Below are 22,326 nucleotides of genomic sequence, written 5' to 3' on the forward strand. Positions count from 1 at the left end.
ACCAAATATTGAGATCCTTATAGAGGTGGATAAACAGTCATTCCCAATGTTGAATGAAACGACAGAGAAACAAACAAAAGTTGCTTATGGAATCTTTCTTCATTTTTTTACCATCTACAGTACTTCCATTGGATTGGGATTTATACCTTCTTTCTTCTTAATATGAAGTTTGAAATTGCAATACAGGGAAGAAATCCCAAATAAATATGTCCGTATCCACAAAGTATCTCAGAGTAGAAGTGCTGATCTAGGATCAGTTGAATCTTTTAGATCATAATGAACCAGATTAAAATGACAGATCCTAGATCAGCACTCCTACTCTGAGATGGTTTATGGATATGGCCCCTGGATTCCAGAATCCCCCCCAAAAAAAAAAAAAAAACCTCTGTTTTGAATCCTTTTCAATTCTGCCTCCAAAATGATGATACCCTGACTTTTGTGAGGGATGAAAACTACTTAGTTTTCTTGAAGAAGATACAAAGCTAGGCTATATTTTACAAAATATTAAGTCTCTCTGAAGGAGGTTATATGCAATAAAGTACTCTGTATCTTGCGTAGTTTCTATGTTTCCTGGAGGGTATTTCAAAAAGCAGAATCAATATGGTAGTCAACTTTAAATAATGACAACCCAAATCTCCCAGGTCAGTTCACGGGAGAGGTCAAATGGAAAGGGACATCAATGGGTAAGTATTACTTTATCAACTAACTGTACATGTTAATGATGTAGAGAATCAAGTTATATCAGTTAGCTGGGCAAACCCTTTGATCCTATTTGTGAAATACAACCCAGGTCATCAAAACCATTCAGCACATTATTAAACGTCTTTGAAATACGTGGTTTTTGATCAGGCAACAACCTACTCCTGATTTAAAATGGTAAAAAATGACTTAAAACCAACAATACACTCACTTCACATAATTATCTCTACAGACACATTGTACAGTATGTATAGTATGTATAGTATCCTTGATTCATAATGAGCCTTTCCATGGAGTCGGTGCTTATCATCTGTGGTCTAGATTTATAGCACTAGTGACAAATGGAAGCTCCACTTTCCAGTAAACATGAAATGTAGTTTTGGAATGATTGGGAACAGAGTGAATATTTACAGTGTGGAATTGTGTACATGGATATTTGTGGTTGTTTTCCAGTTACTCTAACCTCTCCTAATAGACCATAAAACCACCTCTTCTTATTTTGCTAGATATTTCTATGTACCTAGCAAAATACATACCAAATAGAACTTGCAGGCAAAATAGTTCAGTTTCAATAGAAACCTGTTTTCTCCTAAAAAACAGCAATATCTAAAATACAGTATATATTTTTTTAATTTCACAGCCCCACGTTGTACATGTTATTACGTAGGTCTTTCACAGACAATCAAAGTTTCACAAATGTGTAAACAGGTCTGTTTCACAACATGAATGAAATCGTAAAAATATACATAGCCAATGCATTCATTCTTTAGAAGTATTGCTGATGTACAGCAATGCGTCCCAGCCTCCCTGTTCATTCAATTACTTTTTTTAAGCGTAGTCTATAATTCTTTCATTCAAAATATGCACCCCTCCATCGATACAAGACCATAAAATATGAAATATCTGATGTCCTCAATTCCAGTCCAAACCAAAACTTCTAGAAGCCTCCTCTCCCCACGTCTTGGTATTGTTAAGTGGGCTGAGGTCAGTGGGCCATTACTGGTACTACGGTCCAGCTCAGAGGGAGGTCTCCAGGCTGTTCAGCGGGCTCCCAGGGCACACCGGAAGCACAGCACTCTCAGGATTCCCGCTAATCTTTGGACTCTCCTTGTGGAGGGGGATGACCATGTCCACAGCGTTATTGTTCTGGTTGGGCGAGGACGGGAGGGTGGCCAGCTTGGAGTGTGGGGGCAGAGTCTGTGCAGCGTTGCGCTTGGTGGGAGCATCGTCCTCTCCCTCTGTGTCGTCGATGAGTGGGATCTGTGGCTCTGAGTCTTCTATCCTGAACTCTGGGGTTGTCATGAAGTTGTGGATGGAGTTGCGGGACTCCGGGGTCTCCAGACCCTCGTAGGGGGACATAGTGTCTCGGAAGGCATTCACTACGCGGATCTGGACAGTTTGGGAACAAAGACACAGTCAAAATATGAGTATTGAGACCCCATTGAAAGTTAATAAAGCACAATACTGAGTTCGTATCCAGGCCAATGGTAGCCATGGTTTGGTGTAAAGCTGAGGGATGATTATGAGCTGAGATGTAATTGTGAGTTGACCATACATACCTGAGTCTGGATCCTGCCTAGACCTCTGCACCAGAGGACCTGTCCCCTCCTCATCTCCATCTCAGCGTGGTCGATCTCGTCCAGGTCCTCCATCTCCTCCAGCTCCTCCTCAGGGATCTCCTCCTGCTGCGTGCCATGGCCTGCAGACTTCAGGAACTTCAGCCGGCTGGTGGGGACAGTGGTGACCACCTAGAAACGAGACACAAACTCAAATGTTGAACTCATTTGTGACAAAACTTTTTTTGTAATTTAATAACAGGCAAGTAGATCACAGGGACTTTGAAGGACATTAGAAACCGGTAATAAGCTCACCTGGCCCCACAGTAGACATCCAAAGCCCAAGAAGACACACCAGAGCCATTGGTCGATGGTGAGGCACACACAGCTGAAAGGTTTCCCTCCAAACTGCACTATCACAATCTGGATGACAAAACACAGGGTGATTGGAGACTACTTTCTTTCCAATATGAAATCCCCTGTGTGTATTTCCTGTATAGATCTGAATGCTGCTCACCTGGATGACGAACGTTCCGAACACAATGGAGCAGAAGATCATGTTTTTGAAGATGCCGTCAAAGACGTTGCGCTCGCCGTGGATCTTGCGGGCGTTGATCTCGTTGAAGAGTTGCATCATGACGAAGGTGTTGAAGACAATTGTGTAATGTTCTGAGGGAGGGGCGTGGAGTGGCGCGTACCTCCCACTGTCAATGTCAAACATCTGCTCCCCTGTGGTGGAAACATACAGTGAGGGGGAAAAGTATTTGATCCCCAGAGGATTTTGTACGTTTGCCCACTGACAAATAAATGATCAGTCTATAATTTTAATGGTAGGTTTATTTGAACAGTGAGAGACAGAATAATAACAAAAAAATCAAAAATGTTATAAATTGATTTGCATTTTAATGAGGGAAATAAGTATTTGACCCCCTCTCAATACATTACATTTGCTTTCATAACTTTATCAAGAACAAAGTTGGAGGGAAAGAGGGGGAAAAAAATACATTAACTTTAATGTCAATGTCCAATTGGCACGACTAATTGAATTGACCCCCAGGCGGTACTCACCGGCGAACAGCAGAGTGAAGATGATGGTGAGCTGGTAGACAGCGTGGCCCAGGATGTTCTTCATCATGGTTCGAGAGATGAGGGGCTTGTTGCGGCCGTACGGCTTCCTCAGCAGGAGAGACTCAGTTGGGGGCTCAGTGGCCAGGGCCAGCGAGGCAAAGGTGTCCATGATCAGGTTCACCCACAGCATCTGGACAGCTTTGAGAGGAGAGTCCTGAGGGGAGATGTAGTTTGAGTTATGTATAGCTCTCCACTTTTCAAAGACAGTTGTAACTTGTAGAGTAGATAATAAAAACTCCCTATAGGCAGTTAGACTCTCTCTGTGCCTCAACTTTCCAAGCAGAAAGGCAAGATGGGAAGGATGGACATGGCAGAAATAGAGAGTGTCTCACCTGTGTGATGCAGGCTCCGGTGAAGGCCACAATGACAGCCACCACATTAACCGTCAGCTGGAACTGGAGAAACTTTGAGATGCTATCGTAGACGTTCCGTCCCCACATCACCGCCTTGACGATGCTGCTGAAGTTGTCATCTGTCAGGATGATGTCTGAGGCCTCTTTGGCCACATCCGTGCCTGCAATGCCCTGTGGGCACATCATGTCACAGCGTATTAGTCACAGCACCAAAAGTATCCGTCTGGTTGAATGAGAGAGAGAACCTACTCATATAATATTGATGGGACATAACATGTGCCAGATCTTGGAGTATAATAATACCATGGCAAATCCAACATCAGCTTTCTTCAAGGCAGGGCCGTCATTAGTACCATCTCCTGTTACAGCAACAACTTGTCTTGGTTCTTGTACAGTGCTATCCATTATACCTGTGAACAGAGGCAAGCATCATCCCTTTAGATAATATGTGAGACCTAAAAATGTATCTGTAACTTTCCAAAAATAGTGATGAATGGAAGAAAAAAAAACACAAACATACCTTTCACTAAGGTATGTTTGTCAGTGGGTGAGGATCTTGCAAGCACACGGAGTTTAGGCCAAATCTTATCAATGCGCTCCTGCTCAATCTGGAAGTAGACATTCCTTGGGTTACTCTATCATCCTATTTTTTTTACAGAAACAGTTCTATTTTGTGAGAGGAATATTACCTCTCCCAGTTCATTTCTAATTCGTCGGTTGAACTCTTTGCCGTCTATACAAAGGAAGTCATCTCCGGGCTGCAGTATGCCACACTTGCTAGCGATGGCCCGAGCCGTGTTGATGTTGTCCCCTGTGACCATGCGCACTGTGATGCCAGCACGCTGACACCTCTTAATGGCGTCAGGTACCTAGGGTGGAAGAAGAATACCTTACTGTCCATTTTTTCTCTTCAGATTATGGAAATGTGTGTTTTGCTTATAATTCAACGCCCCAGAGACACACTCACAAACACCTGCTTTCCTTTTTAGGGTGATTATACATGTACACTGTTGAGGGTTATAGCAACACAAACATTTACCTTCTTCACTTAATTAGACCTTTGCAACAAGGACCTTTTGTTTGGGCTCCAATGGCCCTTTTACCTCTGGCCGTACGGGGTCCTCGATGCCCACCACACACAAACAGGTGAGGCCGGTGAGGATGTCAGTTTCGTTTTCCCAGTCAGGCTCGCCGTCGGCAGGGGGGAAGTCCCTGTAGGCCAGGCAGATGGTCCTGAGGCCCTCGGAGGCCATGGGCTCGATCACCTTCTTCACCACGTCATCTCTATCCCTGGACTTAAAGACCTTAGCCTCCCCATTGGCTGTCATGATCTTACAACACCTGTGTTGAGATAAAGAGGGAATTTATTTTAGGTTTATATTAAATGTATATACCTTATATATTAGGTTTCTATTTATATACTGTATATATTAGGTTTATATTTATATACTGTATATATTAGGTTTCTATTTATATTAGGTTTATATTAAATGTATATACCTTATATATTAGGTTTATATTTATATACTGTATATATTAGGTTTATATTTATATTAAGTTTATATACTGTATATATTAGGTTTATATTTATATACTGTATATATTAGGTTTATATTTATATACTGTATATATTAGGTTTATATTTATATTAAGTTTATATTTATATTAGGTTTCTGACAAATAATACTGAGCAAGTTAATTTGCTGAGTTAAGTCCCGGCCTACTTCTTCAGGAGGATCTCTGATGCTCCTTTGCTGAACATGCGGTAGCTCCCATCTGCGTTCTTTAGCACCGTGCTCATGGACTTCCTGGCTGAGTTGAAGGTGTAGACCTTGAAGAGCTTCTCCTCTGGGACCTCATTGCGGATGGTCATATAGTCCCGTCTCAGATCCAAGGCAAAGCCCAGCAAGGCACATTCAGTCTTGTTGCCTACTTGGCGCGGCAGCCCGCCCTCCTTCTCAGGAGACTGAGACAAACCATTTACACATTAAGGTCAGTTCCAAACTTCAAATCAACTAACATAAATTCAAGTCTTTACAAATACTTCCCATTGATATCAATGCATGTTCGAAATGAAAGTACCCAGATCTCAAGAGAATTTGGCTCTGGCTTGAAATCCCTGACCTGGCACTCAATGTATTTAAACAGATGTCAATAAAAGATTGCCAAGAAAATTGCTTTATTTTGTGTTCTGTTTGCCAGAGTTGAAAATCTCAACAGAGTGAAATATTTTCACTTACCATGATCTTGGAAGTGTAAGCACAGTTGACTCCGATGCCCATAATGAGCAGGTCCAAGACTTTGCCTGGGATGAGGTCAGGCTCAGGAACCACCCTGTAGTGCCTGTCTCCCAGATAAGCCTGGACCACGGTCATCCTGTTCATGGTTAATGTCCCCGTTTTGTCAGAGCAGATGGCTGTGGCGTTGCCCATGGTTTCACAGGCATCCAGGTGCCTCACCAGGTTGTTGTCTTTCATCATTTTCTGAGGAAGAGAGGAGGCTATTATTTGTGATCTGGCAATGCGATTCTTAATTACTCCTGTCTGAATTATACATACTGTGTTAACATGGTAGTGATACCTACTTTGACAGAGTAGGCCAATGAGATGGTGACGGCCAAGGGGAGACCTTCGGGCACGGCCACCACTAGCACAGTTACACCTATGATGAAGAACTTGACACAGAACTGTATGTAGATGGGTGTGCAGTCCGCGACCCATGGTAGGCCCTGGATCCAGAAAGTGTCCACCATAAACAGAGTTATCAGGATGATTACTGTCAATCCCGACATGAACAGGCCTGGACAGGTGAAAGGATAGGAGTGAACACAATGAAAGAGAAAAATATCTTTAATGATGACAAACTGAGACAATCTGCTGTGGAAATCAAACGCACTTTCAGAATTGCGATTTTTGCTTGGTTGAAATAGAGGGCTTCCCTTGTGATGGTCTTACCTGCTTTGCCGATCTGCACCGCTAATTTGGTCAACTTCCCCTGGAGCACAGACTTTTCCTTCTTTGGTAGGTTGGCTTTCTTCTTCTCCTCTCCTCCATCGTCACTGTTTAGGGGCTGCATCTCCACGCCTGCACCACCCTTAGACTTGCCTGAGGGAGACGAGAGGATGGGTTCAAATGACATTAAGATGAAATAGAGACATTTTGGGAAACATCGGGTTCACATCTAATTCACAACATGGGCCCATCAAAACGAATTTCCTCAGAGATGACAAGAGTGTAACTATACTCCCAGAATAACTATACTCTGTAACTATACTCACTGAGTAACTATGCTCTCCGAGTAACTAACTATACTCCATTAGTAACTAACTATACTCCAGAAGTGGATATATTCCAGAGTAACTAACTATACTCTCTGAGTAACTAACTATACACCCTAAGCAACTACACTCCCTAAATACTACCTGAATAATTAGACTCTCTGAGTAACTAACTATACTCCCTGAGTAACTAACAATAGTCCTTGAGTAACTATACTCCCTGAGTAATTGTACTCCCTGAGTGTAAGGAATAAAATAAGGAATAAGGCAGTAAAAACCAGGAGAAATCTACTTCTACAGTATCAAACTTGTCACGTCCTGACCTTAGAGAGCCTTTTTATGTCTCTGTTTTGGTTTGGTCAGGGTGTGATTTGGGCTGGGCGTTCTATGTTTTGATTTTCTATGTTTTCTATTTCTTTGTGTTTGGCCGGGTATGGTTCTCAATCAGGGACAGCTGTCTATCGTTGTCTCTGATTGGGAATCATACTTAGGCAGCCTTTTTCCTTGTTGGTTTTGTGGGAAGTTGTCTTTGTTAGGGGTACTATAGCCCTTGTAAGCTTCACGGTCGTTTTTGTTATTTTTGTTTTGGTTGGCGACATTATCAAATAAAAAGAAAATGTACGCTCACCACGCTGCACCTTGGTCTACTTCTCATGACGACCGTGACAATACTGTAACATTTCCTTCAGTTCTCTCTTTATTTTTTCCAGATACATTAGGAAAAAAGTCAAATTAGCAAACATGAGCACCTCATAATACAATAATTGTAATAAGAATTGTTGATGCATCCAATTAACAAATAATTAAATGGGGGAAATAAAATTGTACATTGGTGTGTAAGGATTCATAGTTGGATGGCAGGGGTTGTTGATACTGCATGGAAACGGATAGGGGGTGCTATTCTATGTAATACACGGCAGTGATACTATGGTGTTTGGCTCACAGTCTTTAATCCTAGTCTGGGGATTATTGCTCTTTCTTGGCTGAGATTCTCTACAAGCCAATCCAACCGCCATCATCCCAAAACATGCCCACGTTCTGTAAATGTACAAACACACACGCACTAGAACCCTAAATACTCAACGCGTTAGTAAGTGAAGTAAAGGGACCTTGTTCATCCAGGCAAATGTGTGAGTGAGCGTGTGGGTGTAAGTGTTTAAGTGTGCTGATCCGAAAACAGTACAGGTTGTTAGCTAAAGGAAGAAAAGCAGAGGGGGAAAGCAGCTGCTGAGATTAAGAGCTGTAATCTCCTTGGTCCTAATCACCATGAGCGGAGTCAAGAGCACCTGCTGCTCGGACCACAGGGACACACACATTACCATATGCCCTCCGGGAAACACAGGGCCGCACCGGCAGCGAGGCCTAGCTCAGACTTTACCCACCTCACGCAGACCAGATCATACAGAGTCGATATAAACACACAAACCAAACTATACAGTACTCAATATAAACACACCATGCTCGTGAAGTGCACACAAATAAAAACTAGCAGCTTCAATATAAATATAACACACAATAACAAACCTACCTTTCTTGTTTTTCTCATCTTTCTTATCTGTGGAGAGAAAGAAACAACTGCACTTAAAAACGTATCCATTTTACACATCAGCAAAGAGCTTCTCACTTTTGCCAAGTGGCAAAACCCTTCTAGTTGTAACGTGTTCCCTTGGATGTGAGTTTTATTGACGGCTAGCCCTTATACATCGCATTGGAAACTAAGAGGTGTAAATGCTCTGACATGCATTCCTGTCTCAACTCCCTAATAGTGTACTCCCTCACTATGACAATCCCCTGATCAATGATACTGGGATTACAGACTTAAACACAACGCTCCTCTAACACTCTTGGCAGGAAGCTAAGGACCAGGTTGTTTAATTCACAGGCAGTAACTGTTTTTAGCCGGGGTATGACAGGAGAGAGGTTCATGGTCCAACTGACCCAACTGCAGCCAGTTAACTGATATGTTAACCAACTGAGATCTTAAATCTGCATCTTCTATAGTGCTCCCACATGCTGTGATTAACATGCACCACAATTCAGCTATAGAAACTGTTTGTGTAGTGTGGTGTAAAGTGGGAACTTTGTTATTCATAGTGTTTTTATCATTGGCCCAGCATCTGAGTGGAAGTATTGAATGTGCATGTCACTCACACACCATTGGCAGACATCTTATCATTGAAGACAGCTTAAACATTTTCAGGGATTTTAATAGATGACCCAAAGCCAAAAACGTCATTTTACTATCTCTCTTGAATGATTGATTGACACTTCAGTTAATAAAGGGAGAATAACCTTGTCTGCCATCACCTCTATGGAAGCAGATAGCTTTATGTCATGCCACTGGCACAATGTAGCAAGTGTATGCCTTCTGGGATAAATGATAGCATAATCGAATATCTTACAGCACCTGTTGGACAGAGTTTCTCAAAACAATTCCATTTTATGTTTACTCCTATGTCGAGTCTCAATAAAAAGCAAGTAGGTCTATTCGTAACAGTTAATACAATGGACAGAGGTGAGAGGTTTGTTTGACACATTTAGTGACAGATGGCTATGAAAGAACAATCCAGTTCAACATACTTTTCTTGTCCAGTTTGTCTTTCTTGTCCTTCTTTTCTTTCTTCTCTTTCTTTTTCCTCTCATTCTCTTTCTTCTTCTCCTCTTTCTCCCTCTTTTTCCTTTCCTTCTCCGCCTTTTCGTCCTCATCGTCATCTTCGTCTTCCTCGGCTCCAAGTAGTGTGTAAATGATGCCGGTCTGGGAGTTGACACCTACTGCTGTGATCAATATCTTCCCAGAACCCTCCATGACGTGGGTACCTGACGAAAGAAAAGACAGATATGGGACAGACATGATCACAGGAACCTTAAAAATGGAATCTCTCCAACTAAAATGGGATGGTACATTTTCAGACTTTTATTACATGTTTGAGAAAAGTGAAGAGGGGCATCTGTTAAATATGTAATTAAATATGTAATTAAACTTGTATGGCCTAACAGTATCTATGGAGGAATAGAGAGCGTACTGTTTCAAGTAGCTGTTGACTCCTAAGAGCTCTTAAGAAGAGTGATTGACAGTAATAGGAAAAGGCTATAACGTCTGATGCACCAAACAGATATTTAATTTCAGAATGTATTAAAATTAGGTTAAGATTAGGGTTACGAGGTAGGGTAAGTGTTAGGGTCAGGGCTAAGGGTTTGGTTAAGGTTAGGGTAAAGGTAAGGGACAGTTTGAAGTTTTGGCTAGTCAGTTTAAGCGTCAGCTGTGTCCTTATAGCCTCTCTCACAACAATAATATATACCAGGCTTTTTTGGTCATGATAGACAGGGCATGAGTAGTAAATGTTGTTATTCTCTACTTGAGTAGGGATGGGTAATCAAATGGTCCATTCCATCACCCAAATCCCCATTCATTCACTTTTTTTTTCGGGTGCCTGCCAGTGCCACAGCAACTACAGTATTTCAAGGGAGAAAAACAAGTGCCTCAATCTATTATCATCTCTTAGTAGTAGTCTACAAACAAGGAGACCCATGTGGTCGTGTTGTGCAGTGGCAGTCAAGCCTTCAAGCTACAATCCATGAGGTTTGATTAAAGTGACGCTCCAAAAGGTATTGTATCATTTCAGCCAGTAGTTTTGAAAGTAGGGCTCACAAAGAGTAGCTGCTGCTTTGGCAAATACGAGACAAAATGGGTCCCCGAAATTGGTCACAATTGGCTACTACGTCATCCATTTCGTATGATATGTTGCGAATTGCATGGGGCTATGGCCCATGACGTGAACATGCAAAACTGGCGAGGTAGAAGAGCCCTTCTCAAATGGAACAGTAATCTGTTGTCAACAAGGCAGGATGATGCATCGTTCAGAAACCAGAAAATATATGTTTGAATTTTCAAACTACTTTTCATTGAGAAGGCAGATAAAGCCTGTTAATCAAAATCAATCATGTTTGCATTTGAAAACACAGAATCCTACACATTACTCCACGTGCTTCAAACTACGTAACCTTTGTTTTGAGCCAACTTCGCCGTTGGCCAGAACGAGGGCACCTGGCCCACGCCCGGGAGGCAACTCAGTTCCAAAACAAATGCAATCAACGCTAACCCGCTTCACCCGGGACGTGCCCGGGGAATTAACAGAACTCCCTCATTAATTAAAACAATAACAAAGCGGCACCCCGCCTCTGTTTCTTTAAAAAGCTGAGTGATGGGCCTGGATAAATGTAAGCACTCTCAAATTCATAGAACAAGAAATGGATGCTGACCATCCATGATATTATGATTTTTTTATTTAACCTTTATTTAACTAGGCAAGTCAGTTAAAGAACAAATTCTTATTTACAAACCCGGACGATGCTGGGCCAATTGTGAGCCGCCCTATGGGACTCCCAATCACGGCCGGATGTGATACAGCATGGATATCAAAATGACATTTTTAACCATGTTTAAAGGCTATACAGAGTTTGTTTTATGTTGTTGATAAACATTGTAGTAAAACTAGCTCTAGATGGGGTACAACTGTTGAACAAAGCTCATGAGGCATTTATAAAGTTATTTTTTCAAGAATCAATATCATTCACTAATAAGTTTATTTTTAAAGTACTTATCAACTAAGGATTTTAGCTTGAAAGGGGAGTGATACCACTGGGCGTTATACAGTCTGATCCATATTGGATTTGTAACTAGACATCAGCCATATTATATGAAGAGAGGAAGGCTCATCATCATTACCTGACAGCAGCATGGGATCGTTGTCCAATGTCTTCTTGACATGGTCAGATTCACCGGTTAGAGAGCTTTCATCGATTTTCAAATCATTTCCCTGGATTAGCACACCGTCAGCAGGAAGAAGGTCACCTGGAAAAACATAGACATACACCAGACTGTTCAGCTGGGTGAGTTAGCTCATTTACCCCAGATTCAGACAGAGTAGAGGAAAAAAGTAGGATTGCTCTTTGGTTTTAGGGCACACACACATACTGTATGCAAGCTAGCACACGGACACACACACAAATAAACACAGAACGGCATTTTTTCTTTCAGGACCATACCGTATTTCACTTGTGCAACATCGCCGACTACGATCTCAGCCACGTGGATCTGGATGACTTGGCCTCCGCGGACCACCGTGAACTTCTGCTCCTGTTCGATACGGCTCTGCAGCCCGCGGAACTGCTTCTCTTTGCTCCAGTCATTGAACGCTGTCACCAGGACCACACAGACGACGGACAGGAGGATGGCTGCACCCTCAATCCAGCCCGCGTCTGCCTCCCCCTCATCCTCCACTCCTCCCGCTGCCTTCCCACAATCTGAAAGAAAGGGACAGTTGTCACTATCTGGACGTGCTACAAAGGACAGAAGTACATTGCATTCCCTCCAGAATTGTGTTTTTATACCTCAGGCCTAACCCTAAATTGAGGACAAGTAGCTCATTCATTCTGATCACATTGACAATTTTGTCTTTGGTAGCATGGCCATTACCCAAAGGATCCCACAGAAAGTATCCTACAATGATTATAAAACAGGAAGTACACTGTCTTGATCCCAGGAAGTACACTGCGACCGACTACTGCCACTGAAGTCCTTTGTGGAATGGGATTATGGATTGATTGAAGTGTATCAGTTTCAGAGTGAACCCCTTTATGATTAGATAATAGGCAGGATACTCACACTTTGTACCAAGCTGTATCTCTTTCTATCAACAAAGTCAGAGACTTGTGACGATCCCCAGGAGGACACAGAAACAAAGTGCCGTCTGAAATTAGATCTGCTTGTTTTGGTCTGCAATGAAATACTAACTATCCGTCCAATAACCAATTACCTGCAACTGCACAAACCAGACGCATGTATTACTGCATGCATGAAGTTTACAGTTGCAAAGTAGCAACAATCAGATATTTTGGTATTTGATTGAGTAAATATGAATCACCTGGTGATTAATCCATTAGAGCAGGTATTCCCAAACTGGGGTACCCCCAGGGGTACGCGCAATGCCGTGGGGGGTACGCCAAATAAAAATGTGATTCACATTTTCAAACAGTACATTTATATTTTCCAATGGGGCTATATATTTGGGTGATGTTTCTTTCTCGCCTGAGTAGCCTTGTTTCACTGGCAAAAATGAAATGAAACCATCTAGTGTTCAGCAAAATAATAACACAATGTCAAATACAACTAGCCTAATCAAATAATTAACATCCAATCACATTAACTGTTACTCTGTCTCGGTAAACCTTCACTCTTGCGCAGACATTTAGAAACAAAACATGACCATTTGAAAAATAAGCCACAGGAGTTTATTGAGCGAGAATGAAGACTACTTTCGAGAAGTAAGACGTGTAAAAGCAACAGATACCATTAATAAGAAGGGGCAGCGTGGTAAGTATTCATAATACGTTTAATAAATACGAATACTTGAACAAAAACAACAAACAAACAGTTCTGCAAGGTGCAATACACAAAACAGAAAACAACTACCCACAAAACCCTTGTTGGGCAAGAGCTACCTAAGTATAGTTCTCAATCAGAGACAACGACAGACTGTCCCTAATTGAGAACCATACCCGGCCAAAACCAACGACATACAAAAACATAGAAAAAGGAAGATAGAATGCCCACCCTAGTCACACCCTGGCCTAACCAAAATAGAGAATAAAAGCCTCTCTATGGCCAGGGCGTGACACTGAGCTACCGAGTGGCTAGGACAGGCAAGCCTCATACTATTGTGGAGGACTTACTTCTTCCTGCTGCCGCGGATATGGCTGGGACAATGCTGAGGGAAAGGCCCAAAAAACTATACAGACAATGTCTTCATCAAACAACACTGTTTCACAATGCATCAATGACATGACAGGAGATGTTTGGAAAAACAACTACTCCTTCGCATACAAGCCAGTGAATTATATGCGTTACAGCTGGATGAGTCAACAGACGTGGCGGGCCTGGCACAGCTCCTGGTATACAGCTCCTGGTATATGTCCGTTACGTTTATGGTGGGTCAATTAAGGAAGACATCCTCTTCCGCAAACCACTGGAAACCAGGACAACAGGAGAGGATATTTGGACAGCTTTGTGATATCAAATGGACTTTGGTGGTCAGGATGTGTTGGTATCTGTACTGATGGCGCAAAAGCCATGACAGGGAGACATAGTGGAGTGGTAACGTGAGTGCAAGCAGTTGCTCCAGACGCCACTTGGGTACACTGCAACATCCACCGAGAGGCTCTTGCTGCCAAGGGAATGCCTGACAGTTTGAAATACATTTTGGACACTACACTTGTAAATAACTTTGTTAAAGCAAGGCCTTTGAACTCTTGTGTATTTTCTGCACTATGCAATGATATGTGCAGCGACCATGTAATGCTTTTACAACATACAGAAATGCTTTGGTTATCAAGGGGAAAAGTATTGACACATTTTTTAAATTGAGAGACAAGCTTAAAGTTTTCTTTACTGACCATAATTTTCACTTGTCTGACCGCTTGCATGATGATGAGTTTCTCACACTACTGGCCTATCTGGTTGATGTTTTTTCTCGCCTGAATGATCTGAATCTAGGATTACAGGGACTCTCCGCAACTATATTCAACGTGCGGGACAAAATTGAGGCTAAGAGCTCTTTTCTGTCTGCAGTAACAAGGACAACACACAGGTCTTTCCATCATTGTATTTTTTCTGTGTGCAAATGAACTCAAGCTTATGAACAATGTCAAATGTGGTATAGCGAAGCACCTGAGTGAGCTTGGTGTGCAATTACCCAGGTACTTTCCCAAAACAGATGACATAAACAACTGGATTCGTTATCCCTTTCATGCCCTGCCTCCAGTCCACTTACTGATATCTGAACAAGAGACCCTCATCAAAATTGCAACAAGCAGTTCTGTGAAAATGTAATTTAATCAGAAGCCACTGCCAGATTTCTGGATAGGGCTGCGCTCAAAGTTTCTTGCCTTGGCAAATCGCGCTGTTAAGACACTGATGCCCATTGCAACCACGTACCTATGTGAGAGTGGATTCTCGGCCCTTCCTAGCATGAAAACGAAATAGGCACAGGCTGTGTGTGGAAATGTATTTAAGACAGACTCTCTACAATAAAATCCAACATTACAGAGTTATGTGCATCCTTTCAAGCACACCCTTCTCATTAACCCGTGTTGAGTTATTTACAATTTTCGAATAACAAATAAGGTTTCATATGTAAGATGGCTAAATAAAGAGCATAATTATTGATCATTATTATATTATTATTTGTGCCCTGGTCCTATAAGAGCTCTTTGTCACTTCCCATGAGCCGGGTTGTGACAAAAACTCACACTCATTCTTATGTTTAATAAATGTATAGCGTGTGTGTGGCAGGCTTACAATGATGGCAAAAAACAACATTTGAGAGTGCGCTGACCCAGGTGCTAGAGGGGGTTCGCAGCTGGATGTTGAATGTTTGAAGGGGTGCAAGTTTGGGAAGCACTGCATTAGTGGACATGGTATTTCAAATAAGAGTAGATACTTACTTTCTCTTTCGGCATCTGGAGGTCTATAAAAAGAAAGGCCTAATGAAATGATGGCTGCCACTTCTAGGATAATTAGTGTCACATCTTGCAACGCTTCCCACACTAACTGAAGAAATGTTTTTGGCTTTTTTGGAGGTATTACGTTCTGTCCAAACTCCTCTTTCCTTCTGGCGATGTCGTCAGCATGCCCTCCTAAACCTAGAGACGAAGGAGGGAAAGGAATTATTAACAACTGTATGGCATTTTGTATTGTCTAGAATTCATATAGTATCAGATACAGATATAGGATCTTAATCTGAACCATCATAATACTGCAGCAACAGGAAAGGTGAATTATTATGTGAAATATTATTGATGGACATTTTCGTAGGGACAAATCAAACTTCAGAAGCCTTTTTAAACGTCTGCATTGCAGGAAAGATTTGCAACTGGATGATAATCTGTACATGCATCCCAAAATGAATAGAAAAATAGTGTTACTCTCCCCCTGCTTGAACTCCCATTTCTGAGCAAAGTAATGCAGACTTGTCTGTTTGAACTTTTCATTATGTTCACACACTGAACAGCAGAAACAGAACCTGTCAAGAACGGTTAGAGTTGTTTGTTTTTGGAGGCTTTCTAACCTGAAGCTTTAGACCTTTGTGGTGGCTCTGCATGGGCTGTCTTTATGACTAAACCTGACAAAGGTCGGAGGACCATGAACACGGCCCATGGAATGTTACATCACAAGGGTCTTTAGAACAGGCTAGGCAAATCAATGCCATTCAAAGCCCTCATCTGCCCTCAAACAACATGCTAGACTCAAAAGTATGTTAAATAGCGATGGCATGTGCAAAAAGACCACTCAAAATACTTGCAGTAAGATGTATCTTTTTTTACATTGTCCATGACGGCAATACTATGCAGATACTGTGCAGATACCAACAGTCAGTATGGGATCCTGTTTAATGATGCACCTGCGACCTGCAATATTCCAATATCTTTGGTAAGATTTTGGTTATTTTGCAGACAGAAAGTGTCACACAAAAACCACACCAAAACCTTTTTGATGGACACATGTATTCTCGCTGAAAGGTGCTTCATAATGCAACCAGATCTGAGATTGTATTGGCTGTACTTTTCTTTACATTTAATCATTGATTTAAAAGAAAATTATGACAAAGACATACATTTCCATTAGGTGATTCTGCCTCTGCCCCTCTGATACAGAAAGCAAACTGATCTAATCTCTGAGCCAAATGGACAGGCAAAAGAAGTCAAACAACAAACTCGGGTTTACTCCTCTTATACTGTATTCTCGTTAGATTTTATAGAGATCTCTAGTGCTTCTATGACAATAACAACATAAAAAGGGACAAGAGATGGCAGCCTTGTCTATCAACATAGTATACCTAAAAAGTAATGGTCAGTGACACCAATGTGGTGTGTGTGTGAAACAAAGACATCTGCAGTTTTTCAATCATGCCATGTCAAATTTAGCAATGCAAAATAATAAGCATTGCTGCTTGTGGGCACACAACTTCAACCAGCTAGTGGGGAGAGATGGTCTGCAACCCTTTGCCTTGATGACAGATTTGCACACTTGGCATTTCCTCAACCAGCTTCATGATGTAGTCACCTGGAATGCATTTCACTTAACAGTTGTGCTTTCTTCAAAGTTAATTTGTGGAATTTCTTTCCTTCTTAATGCTTTTGAGCCAGTTTTGTGGTGACAAGGTAGGGTGGTATACAGAAGATAGCCCTATTTGGTAAAAGACCAAGTCCATATTATGGCAAGAATAGCTCAAATAAGCAAAGAGAAATGACATGAAGATCAGTCAATATGGAACATTTCAAGAAATTGCAGCCCAAATAAATGCTTCACAGAGTGCAAGTAACAGACACATCTGAACATCAACTGTTCAGAGGAGACTGTGAATCAGGCCTTCATGGTTGAATTGCTGCAAAGAATCCACTACTAAAGGACACCAATAAAAAGAAGAGACTTGATTGGGCCAAGAAACACGAGCAATGGAGATTAGAGTGCAAATTTGAGATTTTAGTTTCCAACCGCCGTGTCTTTGTGAGACGTAGTGTGGTTGAAAGGATGATCTCTGCATGTACATTTCCCACCGTAAAACAAGGAGGAGGAGGTGTTATGGTGTGGGGTGTTTTGCTAGTGACACTGTCTGCGATTTCTTTAGAATTCAAGGCACACTTAACCACCATGGCTACCAAAGCATTCTGCAGTGATACACCATCCCATCTAGCTTGGACTTAGTGGGACTATCATTTGTTTTTCAACAGGACATTGACCCAACACACCTCCAGGCTGTGTAAGGGCTATTTTACCAAGAAGGAGAGTGATGGAGTGCTGCATCAGATGACCTGGCCTCCACAATCCCCCGACCTCAACCAAATTGAGATGGTTTGGGATGAGTCGGACTGCATAGTGAAGGAAAAGCAGCCAACAAGCGCTCAGCATATGTGAGAACCCATTCAAGACTGTTGGAAAAGCATTCCAGGTGAAGCTGGTTGAGAGATTTCAAAGAGTGTGCAAAGCTGTCATCAAGGCAAAGGGTGGATATTTGAAGAATCTCAAATATAAAAATATATTTTGATTTGTTCAACACTTTTTTGGTTACTACATTATTCCATGTGTTATTCCATAGTTTTGATGTCTTCACTATTAATCTACAATGTAGAAAATATTTATTTTTTTAAAAGAAAAACCCTTGAATGAGGAGGTATTCAAAAACTTTGGACCGGTAGTGTAGAAACGCAGAATTTTCACATATGTTGCTGTTGGGGTGGTGCTGGAGAGGATGAATATGAAACATTTAGAAATTTCCCTTTAACCTTTCTAATTATATATTTTTATGTCGCAACTCCAGAAATATGACCCTACTAGAATATCAATTAACTTAAATTAAATTAAATTAATGCTCAGCTTCTGTTGCTTGTGGCATTGTTGTAGCACATACCGCTAGCAACATTTTAGCCACAGACTGTTATGTGCTAGCTGTCTAGTCATTTTATAAATGTGCAATGAGCATAAAATTACACATTTATATAAAGAATTGGCAACTCGTTCTCATTCTGATAAAAAAGCATTGTCTTATGTGTACAGGTAGGACCCTTGATTTCAACATCTAAACAAAGTGGACAGGCTAGCATGCTGTTCTAACAGTTGGAGATGGACAGGAGGGTGTGTTCATAACAGGTCAACTGTTCAACCTTGTTAGCCAGTAAATAGATCCAAGTTGGATAGACTTAAAATATAAATATTTATCTGGTTACTCACTACAATGTGAGCTTGTGCTTGAAATGTTGTTTATAAGACCTGTGTTAAATTTTCTATAATGCTTGTTACAAGAAGTTGGTCATTTTTAGTGGGGATGTGCATTATGCATGGTTCTGGTATTTATTTAGACAAAAATGGCATTTCATAGACAAACTTGAAAGCCAGATCAGTGATTACTGTGAAATAACTGGTTAAACTATTTTGATAAAATAGTTAACAAAATCTTTAGTGGGTCCTATGGTGGTGGAAGGCTTATATTAAGCCTAGGTATAATATTACAAGCCCTAAATGCATTAGATTATTGCTGACTGTTTGAAATGCAGTGCCTTGAGGTTTAATTGTAATTTGAGAAAAGAAAAACAAGATCATGAATCAACCATGGGATTGAGAAAAAAAAACAGAAATATGATTTTTACGCCATATCACCCTACTTTGCACTAATATTATGAGGCATGACCTATCTTGAATTCCCCCTGGAGAGCGGATGACTCTATCGTTATCACTGCAGTATGGGTCAAATGGCTGCTTGTGTGACTCCAGGCAGCCTGCATCGAGAGCAGCCTAGGCCTTCTCTGACCTCAGTTGAGTTTGTATGCTTATTCCCTCAAAGCAATTTAGCTTCTTCTGACACTTAAAGGTTAGAATCCAACTCAGGGGAAAAGCACCTGCGGTTCTGCTTCAACCTATCACTGAATAATGCTAGACATACAGGCTTTGAGCTGCCTCATCTTTCAAAAATGAACAAAAAGGAGCAATAAAAATGTTACACAAGCATGAGAGATTAGTCCTGAACCAAGCAATCAACTGCCATGCTCGGGCGTTTAAGGTGAGGGGGATTACACAAGGTAAATCAATCTGCGCCCACAGGTTGCCATTGAGTTATATTGCAGTGGCGCAGCAGTGCATCTTTATGTGTCGGGCGAATGGATTTTCCCATGTAGTCAAGCTGCGTGTGACATTTTAATGCTCTATGTATGTCAATCATGTCTCAGTTGGTGGGTCAGAAATGGTGCGTGACGACAAAATGCTAAAGTTGTTTATTGAGTGTGCATGAGAAGGCAATTGTGAATGAATAAATAATGCCTGGCAAATGTCAAAGGACAGAATGTGACACTGCATGGAAAGCCCTGTCCTCATGGAACACCAAGGAACTTGGGCTCCAAACAGCAGTGAAAACTCACCTATACCTATTAGAAACAAAAATGGTTTTAAGTGAGATGTAGACATTGGTGTGAAGCCAAAACAGAAATGAAATTCACATGAGGACCACAATGCCAACTCCATCCATGCTCTACCAAGGTTTTCTAGTACACAGCTTTGACCTACTACAGTAGCCCATGTTGGTCTATTGCACTTCAAACAATGTGTATGCAGGTTGATTAGGATTCAAACCTTCGCAATCAGCCTAATTCATACTCTTAGAAGAGGTGATCACACAATAATGTGATTTGTATTGGATTCTTCACACACTACACTACACACTACATTCCATTCCACTACCTTTTCAAACTTTTAAAAATTATATTAAATTAAGTTTGCTTTTATACTTACAAGACCATCATGCTTGATTGAGCGAGCTGTTTTGACTGTATTTCATTCACTGTTACTTTAGCAAAACATGTATTTGAGAAAAAAATATTTCATAACCTCTTTATTTGGTCAGTATGTGCCCAACATAACAACAGGTGGTGGTGTGTTGGACACATTTATTCATGCAGTGCCTTCAGAAAGTATTCATACCCTTTGACCTATTCCACATGATGTTGCGTTACAGCCTGAATTCAAAATGGCTAAAATTATACTTTTTTATCACCGATCTACAGTGCCTTGCAAAAGTATTCATCCCCCCTTTTTTCCTATTTCGTTGCATTACAACCTGTCATTTCAATAGATTTTTATTTGTATTTCATGTAATGGACATACACAAAATATTCCAAATTGTTGAAGTGAAATGAAAAAATAAAACTTGTTTCAAAAAATTCAAAAAAATAAAAAACTGAAAAGTGATACATACATATGTATTCATCCCTTTGCTATGAAGCCCCTAAATAAGATCTTGTGAAACCAATTACCTTCAGAAGTCACATAATTAGTTAAATAAAGTCCACCTGTGTACAAACTAAGTGTCACATGATCTGTCACATGATCTCAGTATATATACACACCTGTTCTGAAAGGCGCCAGAGTCTGGAACACCACTAAGCAAGGGGCACCACCAAGCAAGGTGCACCACCAAGCAAGGTGCACCATGAAGACCAAGGAGCTCTCCAAACAGGTCAGGGACACCATGAAGACCAAGGAGCTCTCCAAACAGGTCAGGGACACCATGAAGACCAAGGAGCTCTCCAAACAGGTCAGGGACACCATGAAGACCAAGGAGCTCTCCAAACAGGTCAGGGACACCATGAAGACCAAGGAGCTCTCCAAACAGTTCAGGGACACCATGAAGACCAAGGAGCTCTCCAAACAGTTCAGGGACACCATGAAGACCAAGGAGCTCTCCAAACAGTTCAGGGACACCATGAAGACCAAGGAGCTCTCCAAACAGGTCAGGGACAAAGTTGTGGAGAAGTACAGATCAGGATTGGCTTGTAAAAAAATATCTGAAACTTTGAACATCCCACAGAGCACCATAATGACAAAGTGAAAACATGCATTAGACATTTTTGCAAATGTATTGAAAATGAAATACACCCGTCTAACACCATCCCTACCATAAAGCATGGTGGTGGCAGCATCATGCTATGGGGATCCTTAAACAGCGGCAGGGACTGGGAGACTGGTAAGGATAGAAGGAACAATTAATGGAGCCAAATACAGGCAAATCCTTGCTGTTCATCGCCGCTCCCCATCTATCTTAACATAGCTTGAGAAATTGTTTATTTTATTTTTTTATTTCACCTTTATTTAACCAGGTAGGCTAGTTGAGAACAAGTTCTCATTTGCAACTGCGACCTGGCCAAGATAAAGCATAGCAGTGTGAACAGACAACACAGAGTTACACATGGAGTAAACAATTAACAAGTCAATAACACAGTAGAAAAAAAGGGAGTCTATATACATTGTGTGCAAAATGCATGAGGAGTTAGGCGAATAATTACAATTTTGCAGATTAACACTGGAGTGATAAATGTGATAAATGATCAGATGGTCATGTACAGGTAGAGTTATTGGTGTGCAAAAGAGCAGAAAAGTAAATAAATAAAAACAGTATGGGGATGAGGTAGGTAAAAATGGGTGGGCTATTTACCGATAGACTATGTACAGCTGCAGCGATCGGTTAGCTGCTCAGATAGCAGATGTTTGAAGTTGGTGAGGGAGATAAAAGTCTCCAACTTCAGCGATTTTTGCAATTTGTTCCAGTCACAGGCAGCAGAGAACTGGAACGAAAGGCGGCCAAATGTGGTGTTGGCTTTAGGGATGATCAGTGAGATACACCTGCTGGAGCAGGTGCAAAGAAGTATGGGAGAAAATCCCCAAATCCAGATGTACAAAGCTGATACAGACATAACTAAATGACTCAAAGCT

The 22,326-nt window shown here is 41.3% G+C and overlaps 1 protein-coding gene across 1 annotated transcript in view; it reads right to left on the reverse strand.

Annotated features, from left to right (window-relative positions):
• Nucleotides 1–378: 378 nt before the first annotated feature.
• The window catches only part of LOC115144768 (plasma membrane calcium-transporting ATPase 1-like), a 28,319-nt gene continuing 6,371 nt past the window's right edge, over nt 379–22,326 (reverse strand). The window contains exons 2-20 of the mRNA XM_029685818.2: nt 15,516–15,713; nt 12,060–12,317; nt 11,740–11,865; nt 9,594–9,830; nt 8,542–8,568; nt 6,691–6,840; nt 6,321–6,535; nt 5,977–6,219; nt 5,461–5,702; nt 4,840–5,077; nt 4,426–4,605; nt 4,257–4,344; nt 4,040–4,146; nt 3,716–3,907; nt 3,324–3,537; nt 2,773–2,984; nt 2,571–2,678; nt 2,259–2,447; nt 379–2,088 (exon numbers count right to left, since the gene is read on the reverse strand). Coding sequence (XP_029541678.1) covers nt 1,717–2,088; nt 2,259–2,447; nt 2,571–2,678; nt 2,773–2,984; nt 3,324–3,537; nt 3,716–3,907; nt 4,040–4,146; nt 4,257–4,344; nt 4,426–4,605; nt 4,840–5,077; nt 5,461–5,702; nt 5,977–6,219; nt 6,321–6,535; nt 6,691–6,840; nt 8,542–8,568; nt 9,594–9,830; nt 11,740–11,865; nt 12,060–12,317; nt 15,516–15,713 — 3,596 coding nt within the window. The 3' untranslated portion in view covers nt 379–1,716. The remainder of the gene's footprint in view (nt 2,089–2,258; nt 2,448–2,570; nt 2,679–2,772; nt 2,985–3,323; nt 3,538–3,715; nt 3,908–4,039; nt 4,147–4,256; nt 4,345–4,425; nt 4,606–4,839; nt 5,078–5,460; nt 5,703–5,976; nt 6,220–6,320; nt 6,536–6,690; nt 6,841–8,541; nt 8,569–9,593; nt 9,831–11,739; nt 11,866–12,059; nt 12,318–15,515; nt 15,714–22,326) is intronic.

Source organism: Oncorhynchus nerka, linkage group LG17 (genome assembly GCF_034236695.1).
Source record: "Oncorhynchus nerka isolate Pitt River linkage group LG17, Oner_Uvic_2.0, whole genome shotgun sequence".
In the NCBI taxonomy this organism is placed as follows: Eukaryota; Metazoa; Chordata; class Actinopteri; order Salmoniformes; family Salmonidae; genus Oncorhynchus; species Oncorhynchus nerka.